Raw genomic sequence first — 21,915 nt, 5'->3', positions numbered from 1 at the left:
CTGTGAGAGATAGAATAACAAAAGAACCCCCAAAAACTCAGTGCTCAGAAGTCAGAGGTCGATGTGCATTGTAATAAGTGAAATAAGTATTTGATCCTTTATTAATCAGTCTAGAGATTGGCTAGGCCACTCCAGGACCTTCATGTGCTCCTTAAACCACTCCTTTGTTGCCTTGGCCGTGTGTTTTGGGTCATTGTCATGCTGGAATACCCATCCAAGACCCATTTTCAATGCCATGGCTGAGGGAAGGAGGAGCTCACGCAAGATATGACTGTACATGGCCCCGTCCATTGCCCCTTCAATGCGGTGAAGGTGTCCTGTCCCCTTAGCAGAAATACGCCCCCAAAGCATAATGTGTCCACCTCCATGTTTGATGGTGGGGATGGTGTTCTTGGGGTCACAGGCAACATTCCTCCTCCTCTAAACACAGCGAGTTGAGTGCCAAAGAGCTCAATTTTAGTCTTATCTGACCACAACACTTTCACTCAGTTCTCCTCTGGATCAATCAGATGTTCATTGGCAAACTGCAGACGGGCCTGTACATGTGCTGTCTTCAGCAGGGGGACCTTGCGGGCTCTGCAGGATTTCCGGCCTTCACGGCGCAGTGTGTTAGCAATTGTTTTCTTGGTGACTATGGCCCCCGCTGCCCTGAGATCATTGACAAGTTCCCCCATGTGTAGTTCTGGGCTGCTTCGTCCCCGTTCCCATGATCATTGCAACTCCACGAGGGGGGATCCTGCATGGAGCCCGAGACCAAAGGAGATTGACAGTTATTTTGTGTTTCTTCTATTTGCGAATTATCGCGCCAATTGCTCTCACCTCACCAAACTGCTTGGCGATAGTCTTGTAGCCCAGTCCAGCCTTGTGTAGGTCTACAATCTTTTCACTGACATCCTTAGACAGCTCTTTGGTCTTTGCCATGGTGGCTAGTTTGGAATCTGATTGATTGTTTCTGTGGACAGGTGTCTTTTATACAGGTACTGTAACAAGCTTGGATTAGGAGCACTCCTTTACAGAGGGTTCTCCTAATCTCAGCTCCTTACCTGCATACAGGGAAGAGCACCTGAAATCTTGCTAGTAGATAGGGTATCAAATTCTTTGAGCACTGGGTTTTTGAGGGTCCCTTTGTTCTTATTTTGTCTCTCACAGCTACAATAAACCTACTAATACAATTATAGACAGGTCATTTCTTTGTCAGAGGGCAAACGCACAGAATCAGCAGAGGATCAAATACTTCTTTCCCTCACTGTATATACATACATATACACACACACACATATACAATGTTCAACCTGGATTTTTTTTTAAGACGAGTGGCAGCCCCTGTATAGCTGGGTGGTTATTGAAAAGTGCCAGATGGTGGGCCCAGCTCAAACAGGGCTGGGGTGAACACCTTGCTGCATTCCAAAAAAAAACACAAAATCCCAGAGATGACAACACTGGCTGTAAAATATGGCATATAATAAAAACAGAAAGATTTTATTTGAAAAAGTAATTAGCATGTTGATGAATGATGAAGGAAAGAACCCGGGAGACAAAAATAAAGCATATTAAAATGCTTCAAGGCGTTTGTATCCTGAAGCAGACCAGTTTGTCTATACAAGGATCTCAGGTACAGAAGCACTCTCTGTATACTTCCACTGGTTATGTACACCAGTGTAAATCATTATCAGGTTTGTAAAGGGAATGGATGAATCTGGTGAAATATTATCCACTAGTTGGTGGCATTTTCTATCATCTTAGTCTGTGAGCTGTAGGAATGAGATACAGGACTCAGGGTCATCTGGGGATTCTTCACACAGACCATTGTCTATTATCTCAGCTACATCCTGTCTTTTCCTCCGACGAGTATATACTGAACTGTTCGTCCTACCCTGGTGGACTTTGTCACTTATAGCGTCTTTTTTCTGTAGAGCAGTTTGAAGGCAGATAAAGAACCTGTATAGAAAAAATAAAAAAAACTTTCAGCCACTTTAAACTGTCAAAAAAATAAAAGTCCCCACGAAAATCAGTTAGTAAACGGGGTCTGGAGTAATGTTAATATTCAGAAATCCAATGTCCCTACCTTTCTCATATGTCATTACCACAGTCTAAGGTCAATTTGGGGGGATACCAATTAACCTAACTTCCTGTTTTTGAAATGTGGGAGGAAGCTGGAGTACCCGGAAGAAACCCAGACAAACACAGGGAGAACCTGCAAACTCCATGCAGATAGTGCCCTGACTGAGAATCAAACCTTTGACCCAGCGCTGCAAAGGCCACAGTGCTAACCACTGAGCCACCAGATCATAAATAAAAAAAGCCAGCGCTGTGCCCTTCAGGAAAACAAGACAGTGCAGGTAACTACATTTCATATTTTGCCTACGTGATGATCTAGAAACAATTAGTATGCTCCCCCGACACAAAATAGAACATATGCAATACACAACAAGCTTACTATAATATGATTAAAAATAAAATAATTAGCATTTCCCTTTCCACCATGGAAATTCCGTACCAAAGCTTGAAAAGGATTTTACAAACCTGTTAATTCTCGTCTTGTTCTCTTCCATTTTCCGGTTTGCTGTCTGCACCAAGTATTCTATATATTCGTTGCTCACTAAACACTTCCCCTTGTGACTTAACGGCACCTCCAGGCAGTGAGTACTTCGTACAGCCTGGAATATACACATCAAAACAATGCATGGTCATCATAGGAATCAGTAAAGAAGGATTTTAAAACAAGGGTCTGCTTGGGGAATAAAAGATTCAACGGCATTAAAAGCCCTATCCCTATCCTATTAGTGGTCTGTATCTTACACAGACTGGTCTTTCTGGCTTTGTGATGCTGAATGTAGAAGCTGTAGTAAAATTGAGGATAGTTAGGTGTCTGCACAAAAGCAGCATGGTTTGTGGTCCAATGTTTTGATACCTCCAACTTCATCGCTTGGGAAAAACAACATCAGGGTATTGAAGAGGCCACTGCACTGCATATCTTGTACATAGCCACAGCTGTCCTTATGAAAACAATCCGCTCTGTGTTCTGGATGCACTGAATATATGTGCTGCAATAACTGTATGGCAAGAGTACACTTGTCTTTTTATTGCCATTCTTTATGCAAGCCAGCAAGGCCTGTGTTGGGGTATGAACAGATCAAACTTCAATGACAATTTGCACCATTATACAATGATTATACTTTTATATGTAAATGTTTCTTTGCTACACGTGACTTACCATAATGATTTTGCCTTTCTTTCCAACAGTGATGCCAGAATTCCGGAATCCTGAGTTTATGGCCACATTGTGCTAGGAGAGAGGAAACGAGTGTTAGCAAGGAGATCTAATGTAACTTAAATTGAACCTGCTAGCAATTTGTTTGTAGAATACAGAAGATACTCCCATTACATTTGTTACAGCATCAAGTGGGTTAATATTGAACTCCAACCTTCTTACCAGTTTTGCACATTTGTATAGGATCCTCTTATGTACTGAAACTGCTTACTGCTTTCATCACACACACCCCAAGCATTTCACAGTGTGCATCAGAGGATGTAACAAGTCAAAGGAAAACGCCTGATTTCCTGGCTGATGGACATCCAACAACATCCAGGCCTTTCCTCATCCAGCCCTTTCCTCCTCAGCCTGACTGTCCCTGACTCGCCACTTCCAATAGTTTTTTAGTTCTTTCAACTATGGAGACTCAAGATCACATGAAGGCATTGCCAAAGTTTGGGATGGGAAACACACAATGAAGCAGCTCTAAAAGTTAGTTGACTATAACTCTGGGTTCTCCTTAAGCAATTGTTTACCAAGAGGCAATATTTTCAACTCTATGCAAACTAAACTGTCCTGCATGGACAATGCACACACAATGATAACTTTAATTTAAAGAGTAATTTCATGGATGTACCTGTGTTTTGAGGGTACATGGGTACACACATGATCTATTTATATACCAATACTGGTTTGATCCATTATTCATTATTTGTTTTCACTGTGAGAAAATGTATAAAGACTATAAATGATTCATGTGAGTTAAACAAGTCCTAAAAGTCTTACCAGACATTGTGCGTCCTCCAATGTGCAACACTGGACATGCATAACGAAAGGCTCGAACTTCAGCACTGCATCTCCTGAAGCTTTCGGGAGAGCAGTTACCTACAGAGATCAATGAGAACAAAATAATAAATAAATAAAATGAGACTGGACAGATAAGGTGGTAGGCTTTGATGATCAATCTCGCCAGTCACACTGGACTCATCTCAGTGGTTTTCAGTTCAATAAGCAAATGCATTCTTAAGATAACCCTGAGCCAGGGATGTTCGATTGTTTTTTAAGAAATTTTTTGAATTTCGGGCAGGAAATCTCCCCCTATTAATTTGAGGAAATTAATTTACATCCTATATTAGTGGCAGGTAGTGCCTTGCAAAATGAGCAAACTGTGTGGTCAAGTAGGTAGGAAAGTGAATAGAATTGTGGAGTGTATCTCTACAAGGGTCACTATCCCCTTTTTAGTTAAAGCTCCTATTGAAAACTCTGAAGGCCTCAATAACGAAAAGATCTTGAGCTGATTCTGTTCTTGAACAAGAACGGAATGAAAATGAAAGGAACCGAGGGAACCATTATTTAAAATGAGGGGGGGGGGAGTTGAGGTTTAAAAAGGCAGCATTTTCAATATGACACTAAGATCATAGGGACATGACCTCAAACCAACAGAAAGGAAGTTCAAAACTAGCCTGAGATATTTTACTGAGAGAGTAGCTCTTAATTTCAAAGTCATATCTTCCTGCTGCATGCTTTGAATGATGGTTACCTAGCACAGGTGCCTATCTGCAACCTAAATCCCAGCTCAGGGGCAAAGGACATCACCTCCGATTCACACAATGGGCCTGATTTATTAAAGCTCTCCAAGGCTAGAGAGAGGATACACTTTCATCAGTGAAGCTGGGTGATCCAGCAAACCTGGAATGAATCTGGTCCTGGATTCAAAACATTTGCTTTTCAAATGACTTTGAAAAAATCTATTCCAGGTTTGCTACATCACCCAGCTTCACTGATGAAAGTGTATCTATTTAAAATATAAGATATACTCTTCAGCTGCTGTTAACACATTTCCACATCATTTCATCAGCCATAAACAGTTGTGCATTGCATATACTCACCACATCATCTACGCTACAGAAATCATGGGTGACAAAAAGCCAGGAGCAGTTCTCTTTCTGAACTATGGAGAGATCAGGATTCTGTAAAAAGAGAAGCAAGGTGTGTAAAAAAACATCATAAAAACATATCTTTGATTGTAAGCTCTTCTGGGCAGGATTTTCTCCTCCTATTGTGTCACTGTTTTTATCTGTCTGTCACTTGCAACCCTGATTTAATGTACAGCCCTTCATATTATGTTGGTTTTATACAAATACTGTTTATTAATATTATTCTTTAGAAAGTAGAAAATACTGTTTCCTGCCAGCATACTGCTGGGAAAGGTCCTGGCTTTGCTTGTGGTACAGTGGTCTGTCTGCAAAGATCCTGCTAGAGTTCTTCAATCAGCATAGAGTATGCAATTTACGGTTTGTAAAGCTTTAAATCAGCTGAGACAACTGCAAAGAGACCACTGCTTCCACACAGAGAGTAAGGGTCTATCTCTGCAGCATGCAGGAGGTATACTAGCATGAAGTCTGTTGAAAGCAGCACTCTATAGTAGCCTTATGCCAACAGAATGAAGCCTATGCTGTATTCCCATAATACTGCTTACAATTTTGTTCTAGCAGAGATTCAAGCAAAGATAAAGCTAGGTGTATTGGGAGCTTTAGGTGGCTGCATTAAAGAGTGTGATGCATTTATAAAAAAACAAGAATTGCTTCACCATAGATATCCCAGTTGCCCCCATCACAAAACACTCACCTCATTAATAATAATGATCCTGCCAGAGCAGGAGCTGGTGGTGAAATAACAATCTTGGAGGTTTATATGTTGTACGATCTCCTCAATGTCTTTGTCCACGCTGCCTTTCTTACTGAGGTCTGTTTTGAGGGAAGATTGGAGTTTCCAGTGGGAAAAAGAGCCAACGGATGAAGGAGATTGTTGAATTTCGGGTTTAGAAAGAGTCTTTGGGTTCACCAGATTGCAGGGGTCACTCTGGGTCTGGGTCTGTTGATTGATGGTGGAAGACTCGGTTTCCATGTTGATGCAACTAGTGTGGGTTTCAGAAAGCTAACAATAGTCCGTTGTGTAAAAATTATTGAAATGGCAGCTGGGGATGTGGTTCAACCAAATTTTAGAGAACACTCCCAAGGAGGAAAAGGAGCAAATCTTTAGGTCTGAGGTTCACACGTCTTAAAAAAATAAGTTCTCTGAATCTGCAGGACGTCTCAGGAACTTATGTTGTACTTGGCCAAATGAAGTTCGGAGTCTGGAGGTTCACCCGGCTTAAGAAGATACCTAGAATCGAAGAATCATTAGTAAAAAATTAAACTTGAGTCAAAAGAAGCAAGAGTATAAAAAAGGTCTAAATCTGAGTTATAACCAACTTGACAAGGACTACTTGAAGTCAATTACGAGACTGAAGGGCCCAGGGTTTATCAGAATCAAGAGGGATTCTGGATCTGAATGGTCACTGGATTAGGTAGGATCTATGGATCTAAAACTAAGTTGGACGGGGTTCTTGGGTTTAGTATGATTGAAGATGTCCGCGTCTAGGATCACCAGTTTTCTAGTCTTGGAAATTTAATAGAGTGAAGGAATCCCTAGAATGAACCAGCAATGGGTCCTTTTGGTCCAGAGATTAACCAAAGTGGGCAATTTTTACAACTAAAGGTCACCAGGTTAAGAAGGGGTTGTCAGATCTTTAGGTTCAGGGTTATCAGATCTTTAGGTTCCCCAAGCCAAAAAATCTCTGAAAGGTCAAAACTGAGGTGATCTCTAGATCTGGAGATTTACTAAGGAATGGAAAGGGAATCTTTAGGTTTGAAGTTCACTCGTTTTAGGAAAATAAGGTCTTTGGATCTGCAGGTAACTAAACTGCAAGATGTTTTAGGACTAGTACGTCTACCTTGCAAAATGAGGTTTGTAGTCTCTAGGATCACCCAGCTTAAGGGGGAAACCTAGATCTGAAGATTCATTGGAAAAAACTCTATTGAATGAAACCTGAGTCAGAGGAATCAAGAGTCTAAAAAAAGGCCCAAGTCTGTGTTACAACCAAGTTCAATAGGTCTACTTGACGTCAATTACGAGACTGAAGGGCCCAGGGTTTACCAGTCAAGCGATTCTAGATCTGGAAAGAGCTTTTAAGTGGTCACTGGATTAGAGCGGATCTATGCATGTAGGGTCTCTGTAAACTGCAGAATGTCTCAGGACTTTAAGGTGATATCTAGATTTGACCAAGCCTACCTGAAGTCAATCATGAGATTGAAGCACCCCTTGGTTTACCAGAATCAAGGGATTCTAGATCTGGAGATCTCTGAGTGGTCAATGAATTTGGATGAATCTGAAAAAAAATCACTAAGACTATACTAAACTGGACAGCTTTAGGAAGATCTCTGTGTATAGGTTCACCAGTTTGTGGGTGGTTCCTAGTTCTGGAAGTTTATTAGTGTAGAGGAATCACTAGGTCTAAGAGTCATTGGACAAGGGGTTGTTTCGGTCTGGAGGTTTACCAAAGCGGGCAATCTTTAGAACTAAAAGTCACCAGGTAATGGGGTTACCAGATCTTTAGGTTCAGGGTTACCAGATCTTTAGGTTCCCCAAGCCAAAGAATCTCTGGAACTGAAGGTCAAACCTGGGATAGGGAAGGGTGATATCTAGGTCTAGATGTTCACTGAGGAACGGGACAGGTAATATTGAGGTTAACTTGTCTTAGGTAAATAAGGTCTCTAGATCTACAGGTAACTAACTGAAGGATTTCTCAGGACTCTATGTCTTACCTTGCAAAATGAGGTTTAGAGTCTGGAGTGACCAGACTAAAGGGGATACCTAGATCTTAAGATTCATTAGAAAAAATTCAACTTGAATCAGAAGAATCAAGAGTCTAAAAAGGGCCTAAGTCATTATACCCAAGTTGAATAGGTCTACTTGAAGTCAATTCTAAAAAAGAAGGGGCCGGGGGTTTACCACAATCAAGTGATTCTAGAGAATTTAAGTCACTGGATTAGGAAGGATATATGGATCTAAAATCCACTAAGCTGGATGGGGTTCTTGGGTTTAATAAAGACTGAAGATCTCTGTGTGTAGGTTCACAAGTCTGTGGGTGGTTTCTAGTTCTGGAGGTTTAACAGAGTGGAGTAATCGCTAGGTCCAATAATTACCAGGCAATGGGTACTTTTGGTCTGGAGGATAAACAAGGTAGACAATCTCGAGAACTAAAGGTCTCCAGGTTAAGACAGGTTACCAGATCTTTAGTTTCAGGGTTACCAGACCTTTAGGTTCAGAGTTACCAGGTCTAAAGGTTCAGAGTTACCAGGTCTAAAGGTTCAGAGTTACCAGGTCCAAAGGTTCAGAGTTACCAGGTCTAAAGGTTCAGTTACCAGGTCTAAAGGTTCAGAGTTACCAGATCTTTAGGTTCAGAGTTACCAAGACCCTTAGGTTCAGGGTTACCAGATCTTTAGGTTCAGGGTTAAAAGATCTTTAGGTTTTCCAAGCCAAATCATCTCTTGAAATGAGGGTCAAAAATGAGAATGGGAATGATCTTAGATCTTAGTCTTAGATTCTGAGGGCCATCTCCGCATCTAGTTACCTTCAATGGGTCTCCGCTGGTGGTCTCTGGCTTTGGAGGATTTCTAGATTTAAAGGTCAGTGTAAGGTATAGGAAGGAGGAATCTCTTGGAATGGTTAGGGGTCCCTGTGTTTGGGTTCCCCAGGTTCTGTAGGTCTAGCAGGTCAGCGGAGTAGAAAATCCCTTGTTCTGAGGGTCACCAGAATAGAATCCCTGGTTCTGAGGGTCACCAGAATAGAATCCCGTTCTGAGGGTCACCAGAATAGAATCCCTGGTTCTGAGGGTCACCAGAATAGAATCCCTGGTTCTGAGGGTCACCAGAATAGAATCCCTGGTTCTAAGGGTCACCAGAATAGACTCCCCAATTCTGAGGGTCACCAGAATAAAATTCTTGGTTCTGAGGGTCACCAGACTGGGTTGGTCTCTGGGCCAGAAGCTTCACCCAGGTGGGGAGGATCTTCAGATCTGAAGCTCACTAGGGTAAGCAATGTTTCTGGCCCAGGCTGTAGGTTCTCTCAGTCTATGGACCAGGCAATTCAGCAAAGTAGGAGATCTTTGAGTTCCCCAAGCTTTATAACTCAGAGGTTTAATATGCAAAAACAGAAAAAGTTTAGGTACATGAGCCATTTTGACAGCTCCTCCTCTTCCCCGCTGGTGACACAAACCCCGAGTCTGCCTTCTTCTTATCCTCTCTTTGCAGACTGCACGTTGTCACGAAGCTTCCATGCTTTGTACGGCGGCTAAAAGGGGACAAACATCCTCCAATACAACTCCCATTTGTTTACTAACCAGCCGCCATATTAATTTCTGGCAAACACGATAAATCACTAGGCACATAGAATCAACTTAAGCCCATAACGTTATATATACTAACTAAAAAAATATAATATTTATAAGCTGCAAGATATAGGCAACCAAACATAACTTTCAACTGCAATAATCATCTTTTATTGCCCACACTAAAAATGGCGACCGCTGTGCTAACGTGACCCTGACTCGCCCCCTTGTGTGCTGCAGCTGGCAGGCTTCTTCTGCCTGTACCTGGTCAGTCCTGCAGCTGGTAAGACAGAGACTTTCTACATAAGCTTTGCTTTTTCTTTTATATATGTATATATATATATATATATATATTTTATCAATTTGTTTACAGATATCACTAAAATAAATGATACAATTGTATGCAAGATAGCTTTAGGTATTTACCTGTTTGTGGAACCACAAGTCTCAGGATGTCTTAGTAGCCTGTGACAGGTTGAGGATTATATTATCACTGCCTATGGTGCTCCTGCTTGCTAAATGTATTTGGTTTTAATTTATTATTGGTATGAATAATAATATAATTATATTAGCATGACTTTAAATCACTGCACAGCATGCGATGTACAATTATTATTATTTTATTATTATTCATAAACAGGATTTATATAGCGCCAACATAGTATGCAGCACTGTACATTAATTAGGGGTTGCAAATGACAGACAGATACAGACAGTGACACAGGAGGAGAGGACCCTGTCCAGAAGAACCCACAATGTTTACTTTTTGCAGCTTTGGGTTGTTTCTGCTGCACAGCAGTAACACCATTTAGCAGATTAGGCAGGATTGGGTCGGAGGGTTTTCTAGATTAGTAGGGGAGGCGGGTTATAGTGGGCGTCCCAGGGACAGAACAAAGTTCTTATGTACAAAATCTGATCATTGAACTCGTACGCCCGGTTTAGAGGGAGCTCCGTCCTGTACAGCGAAGGTATAAATATAATGTTTAACTTGTGATGTGACTTTGGACTTTATACACATTTCTTCTTCCATGTTATTAATTTGTTTTTCATCCATATTCGTAGCTTTTGGTAGTATTCTCATACCATTTGTATACCAGTTACTGTCCTCTGCATCAGCATCTGAAACAAAATCAGTTCCCGGCAAAAACAGTTTTATGTCCTAGGGCCCTTTGCATGTGCCTGCGGCAGGGCCATTCATTGTCAGCAAACCCCCAACGCCAACCTTAAACCAGACCTATCACCACATTTTTTACTTTATTTAAAAGGTGGATGATTCTTTTATGTAGGGAAAAAACTTTTTTAATCCTTTTTTTTTGTTTTACATTTGAAGAGGAGACCCCTTACCTCTCTGTAACACCAATTGGAAGCCTAGATCCTCCTGGGATACATAGGTCACAAATCCCAGGAGATTGCGGGCTGCTCCTTCTTTGCATGCCCAATCTCGGCCATGTGCAGAAGAATGCTGTGAGACCGATGCTTTTTTATTTTATACATTTTTTGGATGAGTATGTTACCTGAGCAATGTGAGATCAGGTGATCGAGGAAGAAGATCCCGGAAGAAGATGGCAGCACTGGAATGGAGAAAGGACCAACTTGACTAGGAGCATGTAGGGATCGACAGCTTTCCACCTGTAAAGGTGTTTGTCTTTTTTTTTAACTGATAGTTCCACTTTGTATTAAAGGGGAACAGTCAGTAAAAAAAAAAAAAATAATGACACTTACCTTTACTTCTGTAGATTTCACAATTGGAATTGATTTAATCCCGTGCTGTCCAAATTTTTCCTCTGTTCTGGCGCAGAGGAACCACCTGTTGCCATCTTTTTCTGGCTTCTGTTTACACAACCCTAATATTATTGGTAAACAGTATTTCTATAGCACCAGTATATTATGTAGACAGTATGAGACACACATCGACAGTCAGTCAGTCATCATTATCTTTGTTTGTTTTTTAGAAAGAACTCAACATGGCATCAGTTGGTAGAATAATGCGCGCCATTCGGGTCCATGAATTTGGGAAGTCAGACGTACTAAAACTCCTTACAGATGTCCCCGTGCCTTCCCCAAGCGAAGACCAGGTAATCACATCTTGTTTGTGCAATGTCCTGCATACAACACACAGATTTGATGTTGGTCTGGCCCTACTTCAAAACCCTTTTGGCCCAGGAGGGGAATGTCTTCACCTTTTTTTAATAAATGGACTGCTAAACTGAGATCAGCATGCAATTATTGTATTTTTTTATCCTCAGTGCTGTGGTTTTGTCTGACAGCTATCAGGAACGCAAGTGTCCCATTTGTCCTTCTGACAAAGATCACCAAAACATAAAGGGAGGGTAAATTTCCTCAGCTGGTTACCAGTACATATAGAGAGGATTATTCTAAACAGCATTAAACTGAACAAAAATTTTAACCCTTCACACACTAATTAGATAATTATATTTATTATTTAGGTTTTTACTAGTGTCTGAACTGTCCTGTGATTAGCACAACATGGAGGAGGAGGATCAGCACAACATGCACGTGTGCAAATCCTAAAAACGAGCCAAGTGATAATTGTGCTGCCAATCAGCAGGGTGTAGGGGGTCTGCTTTTGGCTAAGTTGTGTAGCTCTGCAGTGGAGGTTAGGGATCTGACAATACTGTCTAAATCACAATACTAAGAAATAATCAAATGGCAGTAAAAATCTCATAAAAGACAAAATTAAACCAATTCCACATGAATATAACTTAAAAGGGATAAATATTCCACATTTAATATACACCAATAGCCATAGAGTCCTTTAGATACAACTGGTTACTGAACTCACTCAGAAAAGAATCAGGAACAGTCCTTATACTCCAGAATCACTGCACACCAGATCTCAAAGTGAACACTCTGACTCCAGGCTGCAGCTCCTGTTTGACTTAATAGACCTGATTCATTAAAGCTCTCCAAGGCTGGAGGGATACACTTTCATCAGTGAAGCTTAGTGATCCAGCAAACCTGGAATGGATCTGGTCCAGGTTTGAAATAATTTGTTAACAAATAACATGACCTTTAGGAAATCAGTTCCAGGTTTGCTGGATCACCAGGTTCACTGATGAAAGTGTATCCTCTCCAGCCGTGAAGAGCTTTAATAAATCAGGCTCAATGTTATCTGTTCTGTTCCTGTCTTCAATGAATGCAGATAGCAGTCACTCACTTCACTTGATGAACCCTGGTGTTCTCAGTTCAGTCCCAGCATATAACAGCCACATACCACTTGACAAGCCTTTGTGTTAAGTTCACATCTTCAATGTGTTGATACCTCATAGAAAAAAACATAAGAGGAACCACAAAAAAACATTTATTGAAAGTAACTAATAAAGAACTTATGTGTACTATAGAGAGTAGTAACCATGTTTTTCCAAAGCATTAAAGTGCTACCATAACAGGCAAACTCTTCCCTACAAATTTCATCTCAAAATACATCATCATTTTTTATTATTTTGTGAGTTGATTACACTCTGAATTTGGCTTGTTCATACCTTGTGCGCATTTTACTATTTCTAGTTTTGGATTACAATACTGTCCTTCCAAAAAAACAAATCTTTGGTGGTTAAAACATTTCCTGTTGACGTACCTTAACTATGTAATCAGCAGTTTTTGAGTTTAGCAGTCTTTAAAGCAGAGGTAGGCAAACTCCGGCCTTTAGGCCTGATACGGCCTAGCCAGTATTCCAGACCGTCCTAACGCCCTCCTTGTTATTTATTGTTGGATCCGGCCTAATTGAATTAGTAACCCCAATTACTATGCGTAAAGAGCAGAAGCAACCGCAGCCACCAGTCTCCCGAAGGTTGACCTTGAACGCCATGTCTTCAACCCCGAATGGACTGACAAATTGTTCTTTGTCCAACGCAGCAACAAAGCCTTGTGTTTAGTGTGAAACGACACCAACAGCACTTTCAAGGGGCATTTCGATGCCAAGCACGTGCACACGTACAGAGACTTTCATTGACTTCTACCTTCAGCTGCCACATGCTCGGTTTCGATTTGTTAGCCCATGCCAAGCATGTGATCACAATGTTTGGCAGCACTTATTCGTGCGAGCAGTTGTTCTCCAAGATGATGTTTTGTAAGAACAAGTTGCTCTCTAAGCTCACTGACAATCACTAATGACATTCTGTTGCTGAACTCCTCATCATTAGAACCTGATATTGTGTCTGTCTCTAAGAACATGCAACATCATGTTTCCCATTGATCGTACTGTATTTTTAAATAAAAAACCTTTACTTGGACACCTTGTTTCTTCTGGCCTAATGTGCCTTCGTGACCTCCTGAAATGGCCTAGTAGCCCAAAAAGTTTGCTGACCCCTGCTTTAAAGTTTATTGTTTTTTTTTTTTTTTTTGGTTACTTTGAGTTTAAAACATTGTGCTCCCTATTAAGAGGAAAAAGTTCTGTTATTTTTGTGATTTGTCTTGACTGTCAGAGGTTCTATAGAAAAATACCTGCTGAACTGCAAATTTTGCAATTTTAAGCTTACAAATGTGAAATATGTATTTATTTGCTGTTGATGTTGCTTTGTTAACAGGTTCTGATCCGAGTTCATGCATGTGGCATAAATCCAGTGGAGACCTATATCAGGGCTGGAACTTATGCTCGAAAGCCAACCCTGCCATACACCCCAGGCTCAGATGTTTCTGGAGTAGTAGAAGAAGTAGGAGCACTTGTAAGCTCATTTAAGGTGAGTGTCTCATCTGAAAGAAAATACTGATGTTTTTTAATTATGTTAGATATTGTTTAATCTAACACAAAAGTTAAAAATATTCCACCTTTAAAGAATGTCATGAAATGGTATTTGTGCCTAAACAGAACCCAGATATATTTACCTTATGTCTGAAATTCTGCATCCCTCTAGTTTCTGGGCACCCGTGTTCGGTAGTCTCTGAGAATAGGCTGTACCTAAGGACCTGCTGTGAAAGAATCTCCCTGCTTCTGCTTCATTAATTTAGTAAATTTGGGCTTTTTGATTGTTCATCTTCCATTCTTTAGGTTGCTGCTATTAGGAGGTGTGCAGCTCTGAGATAAGGCTTCAAAGCCTTGCCCCTGCCAAGGTGGCAGCTTTCCAGTAACACAGTGTAGAGCAAGACAGAATTTAGCACTTCTTGGGATCAGTTACCTGTAGGCCATACTGTTGACTGCTCCATTGCACTCTACTTGCCTGTTTTCTTTGTGCTCAACTTCAAGAGTTTCAATTCCAGTTATTGTATATAATAGTTTCTGTAGGGTCTCATATGTTGCCCATGTTCACATAAAGGAGATTTACCTTCACCCAGACAGGAAGCTTTGTCATGCAGTCACAGACAGCAATAAAATTGGGTTTAACACTCTCCACTCTTTAAATATGTCTTTATTGCTGTCTATTTCTTGTTTGTGGATTGCTTTGGCTTTCTGTTGTATATTTTACCCATTAAATGGACAGATAGTAGAATGTCAAAATTATTGACAAGTTGAGATTTAAATATATTTATAGAGAGAGAGGTAACATTTTCATATCTGGATGAGACATTTGTAGTAACATAAATTTATTTAAATTAACACTAGATAAATATATATTTAATATTTTTTTGTTTTTTATTGTTTCAGAAAGGTGATCGTGTGTTTACAAGATCAACTATTACTGGGGGTTATGCTGAGTTCACACTCGCCTCTGAATATGCCGTTTTTCCCCTTCCGGAAAACCTCAGCTTTAAACAAGGAGCTGCCATATCTGTTCCCTACTTCACTGCCTACAGAGCGCTTTTCCAGAAGTAAGTCATTTAAAATAATGGTTTAGGGCATGGTATTTATTCAGTAAGTCAATCAGATAATTGATTGGCTATAAAAGTGTGAAAGACATAATTTGCAAAGTGGGCATATGAATGGTCACTGGCAGGGTCATGTAATGTGTCTTTAGCCTATGACTGTCACTTAAAGCATGGCTCCCGTTTCCAATAACTCCCCTGGTAGTGTCTGGTTATCTGTTGTAGCTTTCATAGCCTCTGGTCATCTTTTAAAGAATGTCTGCAGTCTGCTAGCTTTCTGTATCATTACATTAACTTCATAATATTTGGTGTCTCAGACTGGTGGTAGGCCTGGTGACCTGACTTTTCACTTCTGTAGTTAGTTGGATATCTAAGTCTTGTTCCTTCTTCAGCCTGTGACTGAACAGAGAACAGGTAGCATCAGTCTTATTAGCTTATTGGTCTTATTATAATTATGCATTTGTTTAATAATCTTCATTATGTGATTTGTTTCCTTTGTAGAGCACATGGCAAACCTGGGGAGCTGGTCCTTGTACATGGTGCAAGTGGAGGAGTAAGTAGAAGAATATATATCTCACAATAGGCATGCACATGGGGATGAAGGCTTTGGATTGGGTCAAGTGAACCTGTCCTAGCCTAAACATGTCTAAGGTAAATATTGTTGCAATGCAGGGACTTTGTGGTTACTGCAAATACCCATTTTGAAGCCTTCTTGGAGATTTGGCCTAGACCACAAAAAGGCTTTGACTTGTGCCCAAGTCAAGATTAGGCATTTTGGGGCAGAGCCCAATCCTCAGCCTTTAAATTGTGAAATATCTGAGCTTTTATTACACACTATTGATTCAGAATTTGATAATTGGATTACAGGGGTGAGGCAAAATGAGTGGGATTAACCTTGACTTCAAGAATCTATGTATAGCTTGGGCCTAGTATCTCAGACACTTCAAAGGGGCATAGGGATCAACTTGAAGTAATTTACAAATACTTGCAGGACCACAACATTCCTGCATTTCAGAACTGTAACCAGTTTAGAAAAATGTTTAGTTCACTTAAATAAGTTTAGATGTATGTATGGTGAAATACCCAATATACTCTGTACTGCTTAGACTAATATGAAGTTTTTTTTTAAGCTTCAGGATTGTGAGACTGAATTTATTGGAAAATACATTTTGGAAAAATATTGGGCTCAACTTTTGTTCTATATGATATGACAGGTGGGAATAGCTGCTTGCCAGATTGCCAGAGCCTATGGGTTACGAGTATTTGGAACAGCTGGTAGCCAAGAGGGAATGAATTTAGTCCTACAAAATGGTGCTCATCAAGCCTTCAACCACAGAGAGAAGGATTACATAGAGAAGATTCAGGTATGATCCAATATTATTTCAGTGTGCCTATCTTCTGCCTATTTCAATGTGAATTAATGAAATTCAGTCTGCAGTTATAGCAATATTACTGTCTCAGTCTCAGTAGCAACTTTTTAAGAATGTGTTTCTATGTTATGGGCTCTCAGCTTTAGTCTGGTATCTGTCAAAGCAAAAAAAATACAGCTACCCAAATCTATTTATAATTTGTTAAATATAATTTCCACATGTGTTGTAATAAACAATTATTGTTTAAAGCATACAGTCCCCTTTTTCTGAAGGAATCTCCTTGGCATGCCAAAAAGAAACAATAAGCCTGGTTTATTAAAGCTCCCCAAGCTTGGAGCAGATAGACTATCATGAGAGAACTTGGATGAACCTGCAAACCATGACTGGATATGGTGCAAAGGCTGAAAACATTTGCCAACTAATAGTAAATAATTTTTAACAAATCCATACCCAGTTTGCTGGCTTACCTATGTTCTCCTATTATAGTCTATCTTCTCCAATGCTTCCAGTAGCTGTTATACTATATTAGGTGCTTTTCACTATGCTTCACAAAGCGTGCAATATGCAAGGAGGGCATCAGCCATTTCACAGAAAGCATTGTCTAATGTTCCCGCATATGCATTGTGCTGCTATAGTTTTGTCAATGCATTGCCACATGCTTTACTGTCTTCCTTTGTGTACAGCCCCAATGATTGTAAGGAATGGGTTTAGCATTGAAATGAACAGCTATGCAGTAAGTATCCACCAGTAAGTCTGTTATTTTTAAAATTCCTTTAACAGGCCAAGGTGTTCAACAAAGGTATCAGTTGCTACACCCCAGACAATACTGCTTACAATGACCAGCTTTTATTCATTTTTAAAAAATTTCATCTTAAAAGGAAATCAAGAACGGTTGTAGCTGTTTAATGGGTTTTCATATACAAAACATTAATGATTCCTCTTGTTATTCTGTGTTTTCTTACATAGGAAGCAGCTGGAGGAGAAGGAATTAATGTTATACTGGAAATGCTCTCTAATGTTAACCTGAGTAATGACCTGAAACTTGTGTCTGTTGGAGGCAGAGTCATTGTAAGTGATAAATCAACTTTTCAGCATCTTGAGCAGTATTTGTTATTTTTTTCTGATTGAAAATGTTTATATATTTTTTAGTATGTCCAGTTCCTGGCCTATTCAATGTGTGCAGAGTACCAATAATTGAAGTTCATCAAGTTCAACCATTGTTGAAATAAACATATCACAGGCATTGGTCCAGAGGAAGACAAAAAAAACCCTGGTACAATTTGCTTCAACAGAGGAAAAAAATTGCTTTCTGATTCAATGAGACAATCTGATGTTCCCTAAATCAATGGCCACTGCTATCCTTAGTTTAAAGCTTTAATCCCTAGTTATATTCTGTGCTTCCAGAAAAGCATTCAGCTTTTTCTTAAAGCAATCTATAGTAGTTGCTGAAACTACTTCCTGAGGGAGCCATTTCCACATTTTCACAGACCTTACAGTGAAGAATCCCTTCCTTATCCAGAGCTTAAACTTCTTTTCCTCCAGACGCAAAGAGTGCCCTCTTGTTCTTTGTAATGACCTTAAAATGAATAGTTGGGAAGAGAGTTATTTATATGGACCATTTATATATTTATACAGGGTGATCATATCCCCCCTTATACGTCTCTTCTCAAGATAGAATAAATTCAGTTCAGCTAATCCATCCTCATATCTGAGCTCCTTCATTCCTTTTATTAGTTCAGTTGCTTTTTTTTGCACTCTCTCCAATTCCACAATGTCCTTTTTGTGAACTGGACTGCATATTCCAGATGTGGTCTGAACAATGCTTTGTACAGGGGCAGGATTATGTTTCCATCTCTGCAGTCTTTTCCTCTTTTAATACAAGAAGAAGAAGAAGAAGAAAGTACTTGAGCTTTAGACATTGTAGCTTGGCATTGCATGCTGTTATTAAGTCAGTGACCCACCAGAACACCCATTTCTGACTCCCCCAAATGTATTTCCTCTAGACAGTATGAAGCATGCATGTTGTTAGCGTATAATTTTACATTTATCTATATTAAATGTAATTTGCCACTTTGCTGCCCGATCAAACAGTACATCCAGGTCTGCTTGTAGATTATAGACATCCTGTATAGTCTAAATTCCATTACATAGTTTGGTGTCATCTGCAAACACAGAAATGGTACTTTTAATCCCAAACTCTATATCGTTATAAGGACATTAAACAGTAAAGGTCCCAACACTGAACCCTGGGGTACACCACTAATAACCTTAGACCTTTTAGAGTATGAATCATTGTTCACTACTCTCTGGCTGCAATCTTTAAGCCAGTTCTCCATCCATTTACAGATGGACTTTTCTAAACCTAGAATACTGCCTCAATACATTTGTATTTCAATAGGAAAATGTAGAATCACTTTATGAAAGCAAGAACTGCTTAGATCATTGCAATACAAGAAATATTAATATCATTATGAATGTTACTATTAATGTGATGAAACAAAATATTATGTCAGTTCTGCTGTACTCTGTTCTTTTATACAAGATTGTTGGCTGCAGAGGACCTATTGAAATAAACCCCAGGGATACCATGGCCAAGGAGTCCAGCATCATTGGAGTGTCACTTTTCAGCTCCACTAAGGTAACTTATTATGACTGACACAAGGTTTAGAAAAAAAATGTAAAGCGGCACCCCAGAATATTTATTTGTTCATTTATAACCCTCTCTTTCATTTTCACTGTCAGGCAATTTGTCCAGTGTAAATGTTGTTCAGGGAATAGGTGGCTTCTTAAAGTGGACCTAAACTCTTACATCATGCTTAATATTAGATATCTATTCTCACTTATTTTCCTGGAATAGCAGTTCCCTCAGTGGTGCTGGCTGTGTTAGCGTACATCCATGAAAAAGAAAACATTCATTATGTTTATTATGCGGCCATCTCATGTGTGGCATTGACCTTGCTATCCACTCCTGACTTTCTCCACCCAAACTCCTACCTCACTGCCCAAGCTCCCACCGAAGCTCTCCAACCAGTCAAGATGGCAGTGTGTTGCCTTCTTTGATTGGTTGATATGTTCATTAAATTTGACATTGTTGCCATATATTTTTTATGTGGCAATTTACTGTTTACTGTCCTCATATATTAATTATGGGGCACTTACAAATGCTTGTGCAAGAATTTTTGCACTCAGTTTCAGGCATTTTTTATGCCTGTAATATTTCCAGTATTATATGTCCAGAAAAAAAAACATGAATGTCACTTGTGCAGAGATACCACTTGTACAGGGATGTCACTGATGCAGATATATCATTTTAGATATACCGATATCAAATATTGAAGCCAGGGGCAGCCAGGTGTCTACAATTTTTGGTAAACAATCTAAGCTTACAGTTTTTAGGGTCGCATTTGTAATAATCTTTAAAGAATGTGATAGCAATCTATTATGTATGTTTTGCTCCTATCTGATCTTCTGCCTATTTTAACTATTTCCACAACTTCAAAAAGCACAGAATCCCTATAGCTAAAGCTTTTTTTTGACCAGAAGTAGAGATTACTCGAAAACTGCATAAGACATTCTTTAATACCATGACATTATTTATTTTTGGGGAAATAGGAAGACTGGAAGGAGGCTGGTGCAGCTCTATTTGGAGGAATGGAAGCTGGCTGGGTCAAACCCCTCATCGGGCCTGAATACCCACTGGAGAAAGCCTCCCAAGCTCATGAAGACATCATACAGAGCAGCGGAGCCACTGGAAAGATGGTCTTTGTCATCTAGATGAAGCATTTACCTTTAGAACAAAAAAATCAATATTTTTGAAAACTGATTTACTGATGTAATGAACGATGAGCACTTATGTAATAAAGGTCACTTTGTTTGAATAAATGAACTTTTTTGGGATCACTAGCTGCACTGCTCTCACATAATCAGATGAGATTACTGGTTCACCCTTCCTTTCCCCATTTGCATATCAGGCAGCTAAACAGAATTTACATTTGTTAAGATCTCTGAGGTCTTCCTTGTTTTTAAACCCGTTTGGAAATGTGTGCTTTCTACATTGCAACTAAAGGGAAGCAGGGAATGCACATAGAGAATGGGTTAGGGATAGTATGTACCTCTGTACTCATTCCTTGGATTTAAAAAAGCCCTCCCACCTGCAGACCCCTACAACTCCTGCCATGCTGTTGTTTTTAAATAAAACCCCACAAATTATGAAACAAGGCATTTTAAAAGTACTACAAAGAATTGCATTCTGATGGTAGGTAAGCCTTGATTTCTTTATAAATAGGCATACCATAGCAGTGGGCCCATAACACATGTATTATTGGTCCGCTGGAGAGGTGTCTTTTCCCTTGTCAGTAGTTCTCTTTTCTTCAACCCAGTCATCTCCTTTAAACACTGGGAAAAAAAAAGAACAAGTCTCACCTGCTTACCAAAACTGCCTGAATATCGTTAAAAAGAAAGGGGATGACATTCCTTTCTCATCATATTTATGACTGTCTGAACTCTTGCCTATGGCTGAAATCCCATATGGCTGTATTAACCTTCTTCAGAACCTGACCTTGCTTCCCTAAGGGAATACCATGATGAGAACCTAAAGAAGCGACTCATCCTACCTTCCATGTCCATGGCTGGGGCAGGCATGTTTTTTGGAGGAAAAGCAAAGAACTTTCTAATTATCCAGTTGGGCCTCATGGGCAAAACCAAGAAAGCCTCATGAAGCTGCCTGCCCAACCATGGTCTTGAACTCCAAAGGGCATCTGGTCTGTGGATCCACAAAGAGAAGATTTTTGTTCCTGAGACACTCAGACTCTTTGTTCTTAGGTTGTCCTGACAAACCTTCTAGTTTCTTTCATTTCAGTCTTGGAGAGCTTTAATAAATCAGGCCCATTGTCTAATTGTCCCCTGAAGAAGCAGAACATCTGTGAAACACGTTGGGATGAGCATTTGAAAGAGTATCCTAAGCAATATGAATTGTGAGGATTGTTTCTTATCCTTCTGGTTCTTGTGATTGGTTAAATTACCTATTATGATTGTTAATAATAAAAATGGAAAGTTTTATCCTCTGCTTACCTTTGTTGTGTGAGTTGCCATGCCCCAAATCCCCTCTGCTTCACCCTCTCCTGAAACTTTTACCTTGTTGTTGTGCATATTATAAGTTTATGGGATGTGGTAATTTTTCTCCTTTGGGGACTACTACTTTCCTATTGCTGATATATGTTTATTTTAATATTGTTATAAATAGTAATACATTTATATTAGTATGCCTTTAAATCACTGCACAGCAGTATTTGTAGTGGCAGCATTGGGTCAGCAGGTGTTCC

General features: G+C 39.8%; 2 protein-coding genes across 5 annotated transcripts; one reads left to right on the top strand and one right to left on the bottom strand.

Annotated features, from left to right (window-relative positions):
• Nucleotides 1–1,451: 1,451 nt before the first annotated feature.
• Nucleotides 1,452–9,446, bottom strand: TYW3 (tRNA-yW synthesizing protein 3 homolog). Of its 3 annotated transcripts, none has more exons than XM_072419482.1 (7): nt 9,306–9,446; nt 5,882–6,418; nt 5,143–5,223; nt 4,040–4,138; nt 3,215–3,286; nt 2,524–2,657; nt 1,452–1,938 (listed from the first exon to the last, which is right to left on the bottom strand). In XM_072419482.1, the coding sequence occupies exons 2-7, from the start codon at nt 6,158–6,160 to the stop codon at nt 1,740–1,742; spliced, it is 864 nt and encodes a 287-aa protein (XP_072275583.1). In that variant the 5' UTR covers nt 6,161–6,418; nt 9,306–9,446; the 3' UTR covers nt 1,452–1,739. The 3 variants fall into 3 exon arrangements, with proteins under 3 accessions (XP_072275583.1, XP_072275584.1, XP_072275585.1); XM_072419483.1 differs by having other exon boundaries at nt 9,353–9,434; XM_072419484.1 differs by lacking the exon at nt 9,306–9,446 and adding an exon at nt 8,709–9,244.
• Nucleotides 9,447–9,640: 194 nt separating this feature from the next.
• LOC140336415 (quinone oxidoreductase-like) lies at nt 9,641–20,476 on the top strand. 2 transcript variants are annotated; one of them, XM_072419480.1, is made up of 9 exons: nt 9,641–9,747; nt 11,417–11,539; nt 14,012–14,164; nt 15,067–15,230; nt 15,726–15,777; nt 16,439–16,588; nt 17,561–17,662; nt 19,137–19,232; nt 20,207–20,476. In XM_072419480.1, exons 2-9 carry the CDS (start codon nt 11,429–11,431, stop codon nt 20,366–20,368), a joined length of 990 nt encoding a protein of 329 aa, XP_072275581.1. In that variant the 5' UTR covers nt 9,641–9,747; nt 11,417–11,428; the 3' UTR covers nt 20,369–20,476. The 2 variants fall into 2 exon arrangements, with proteins under 2 accessions (XP_072275581.1, XP_072275582.1); XM_072419481.1 differs by lacking the exon at nt 9,641–9,747 and adding an exon at nt 10,296–10,432.
• Nucleotides 20,477–21,915: the final 1,439 nt, after the last annotated feature.

The sequence above is a fragment of the Pyxicephalus adspersus genome, chromosome 8, assembly GCF_032062135.1.
Source record: "Pyxicephalus adspersus chromosome 8, UCB_Pads_2.0, whole genome shotgun sequence".
In the NCBI taxonomy this organism is placed as follows: domain Eukaryota; kingdom Metazoa; phylum Chordata; class Amphibia; order Anura; family Pyxicephalidae; genus Pyxicephalus; species Pyxicephalus adspersus.
Note: the sequence above shows the minus strand (reverse complement) of the source record. Positions and strands in the feature narration are given on the sequence as shown.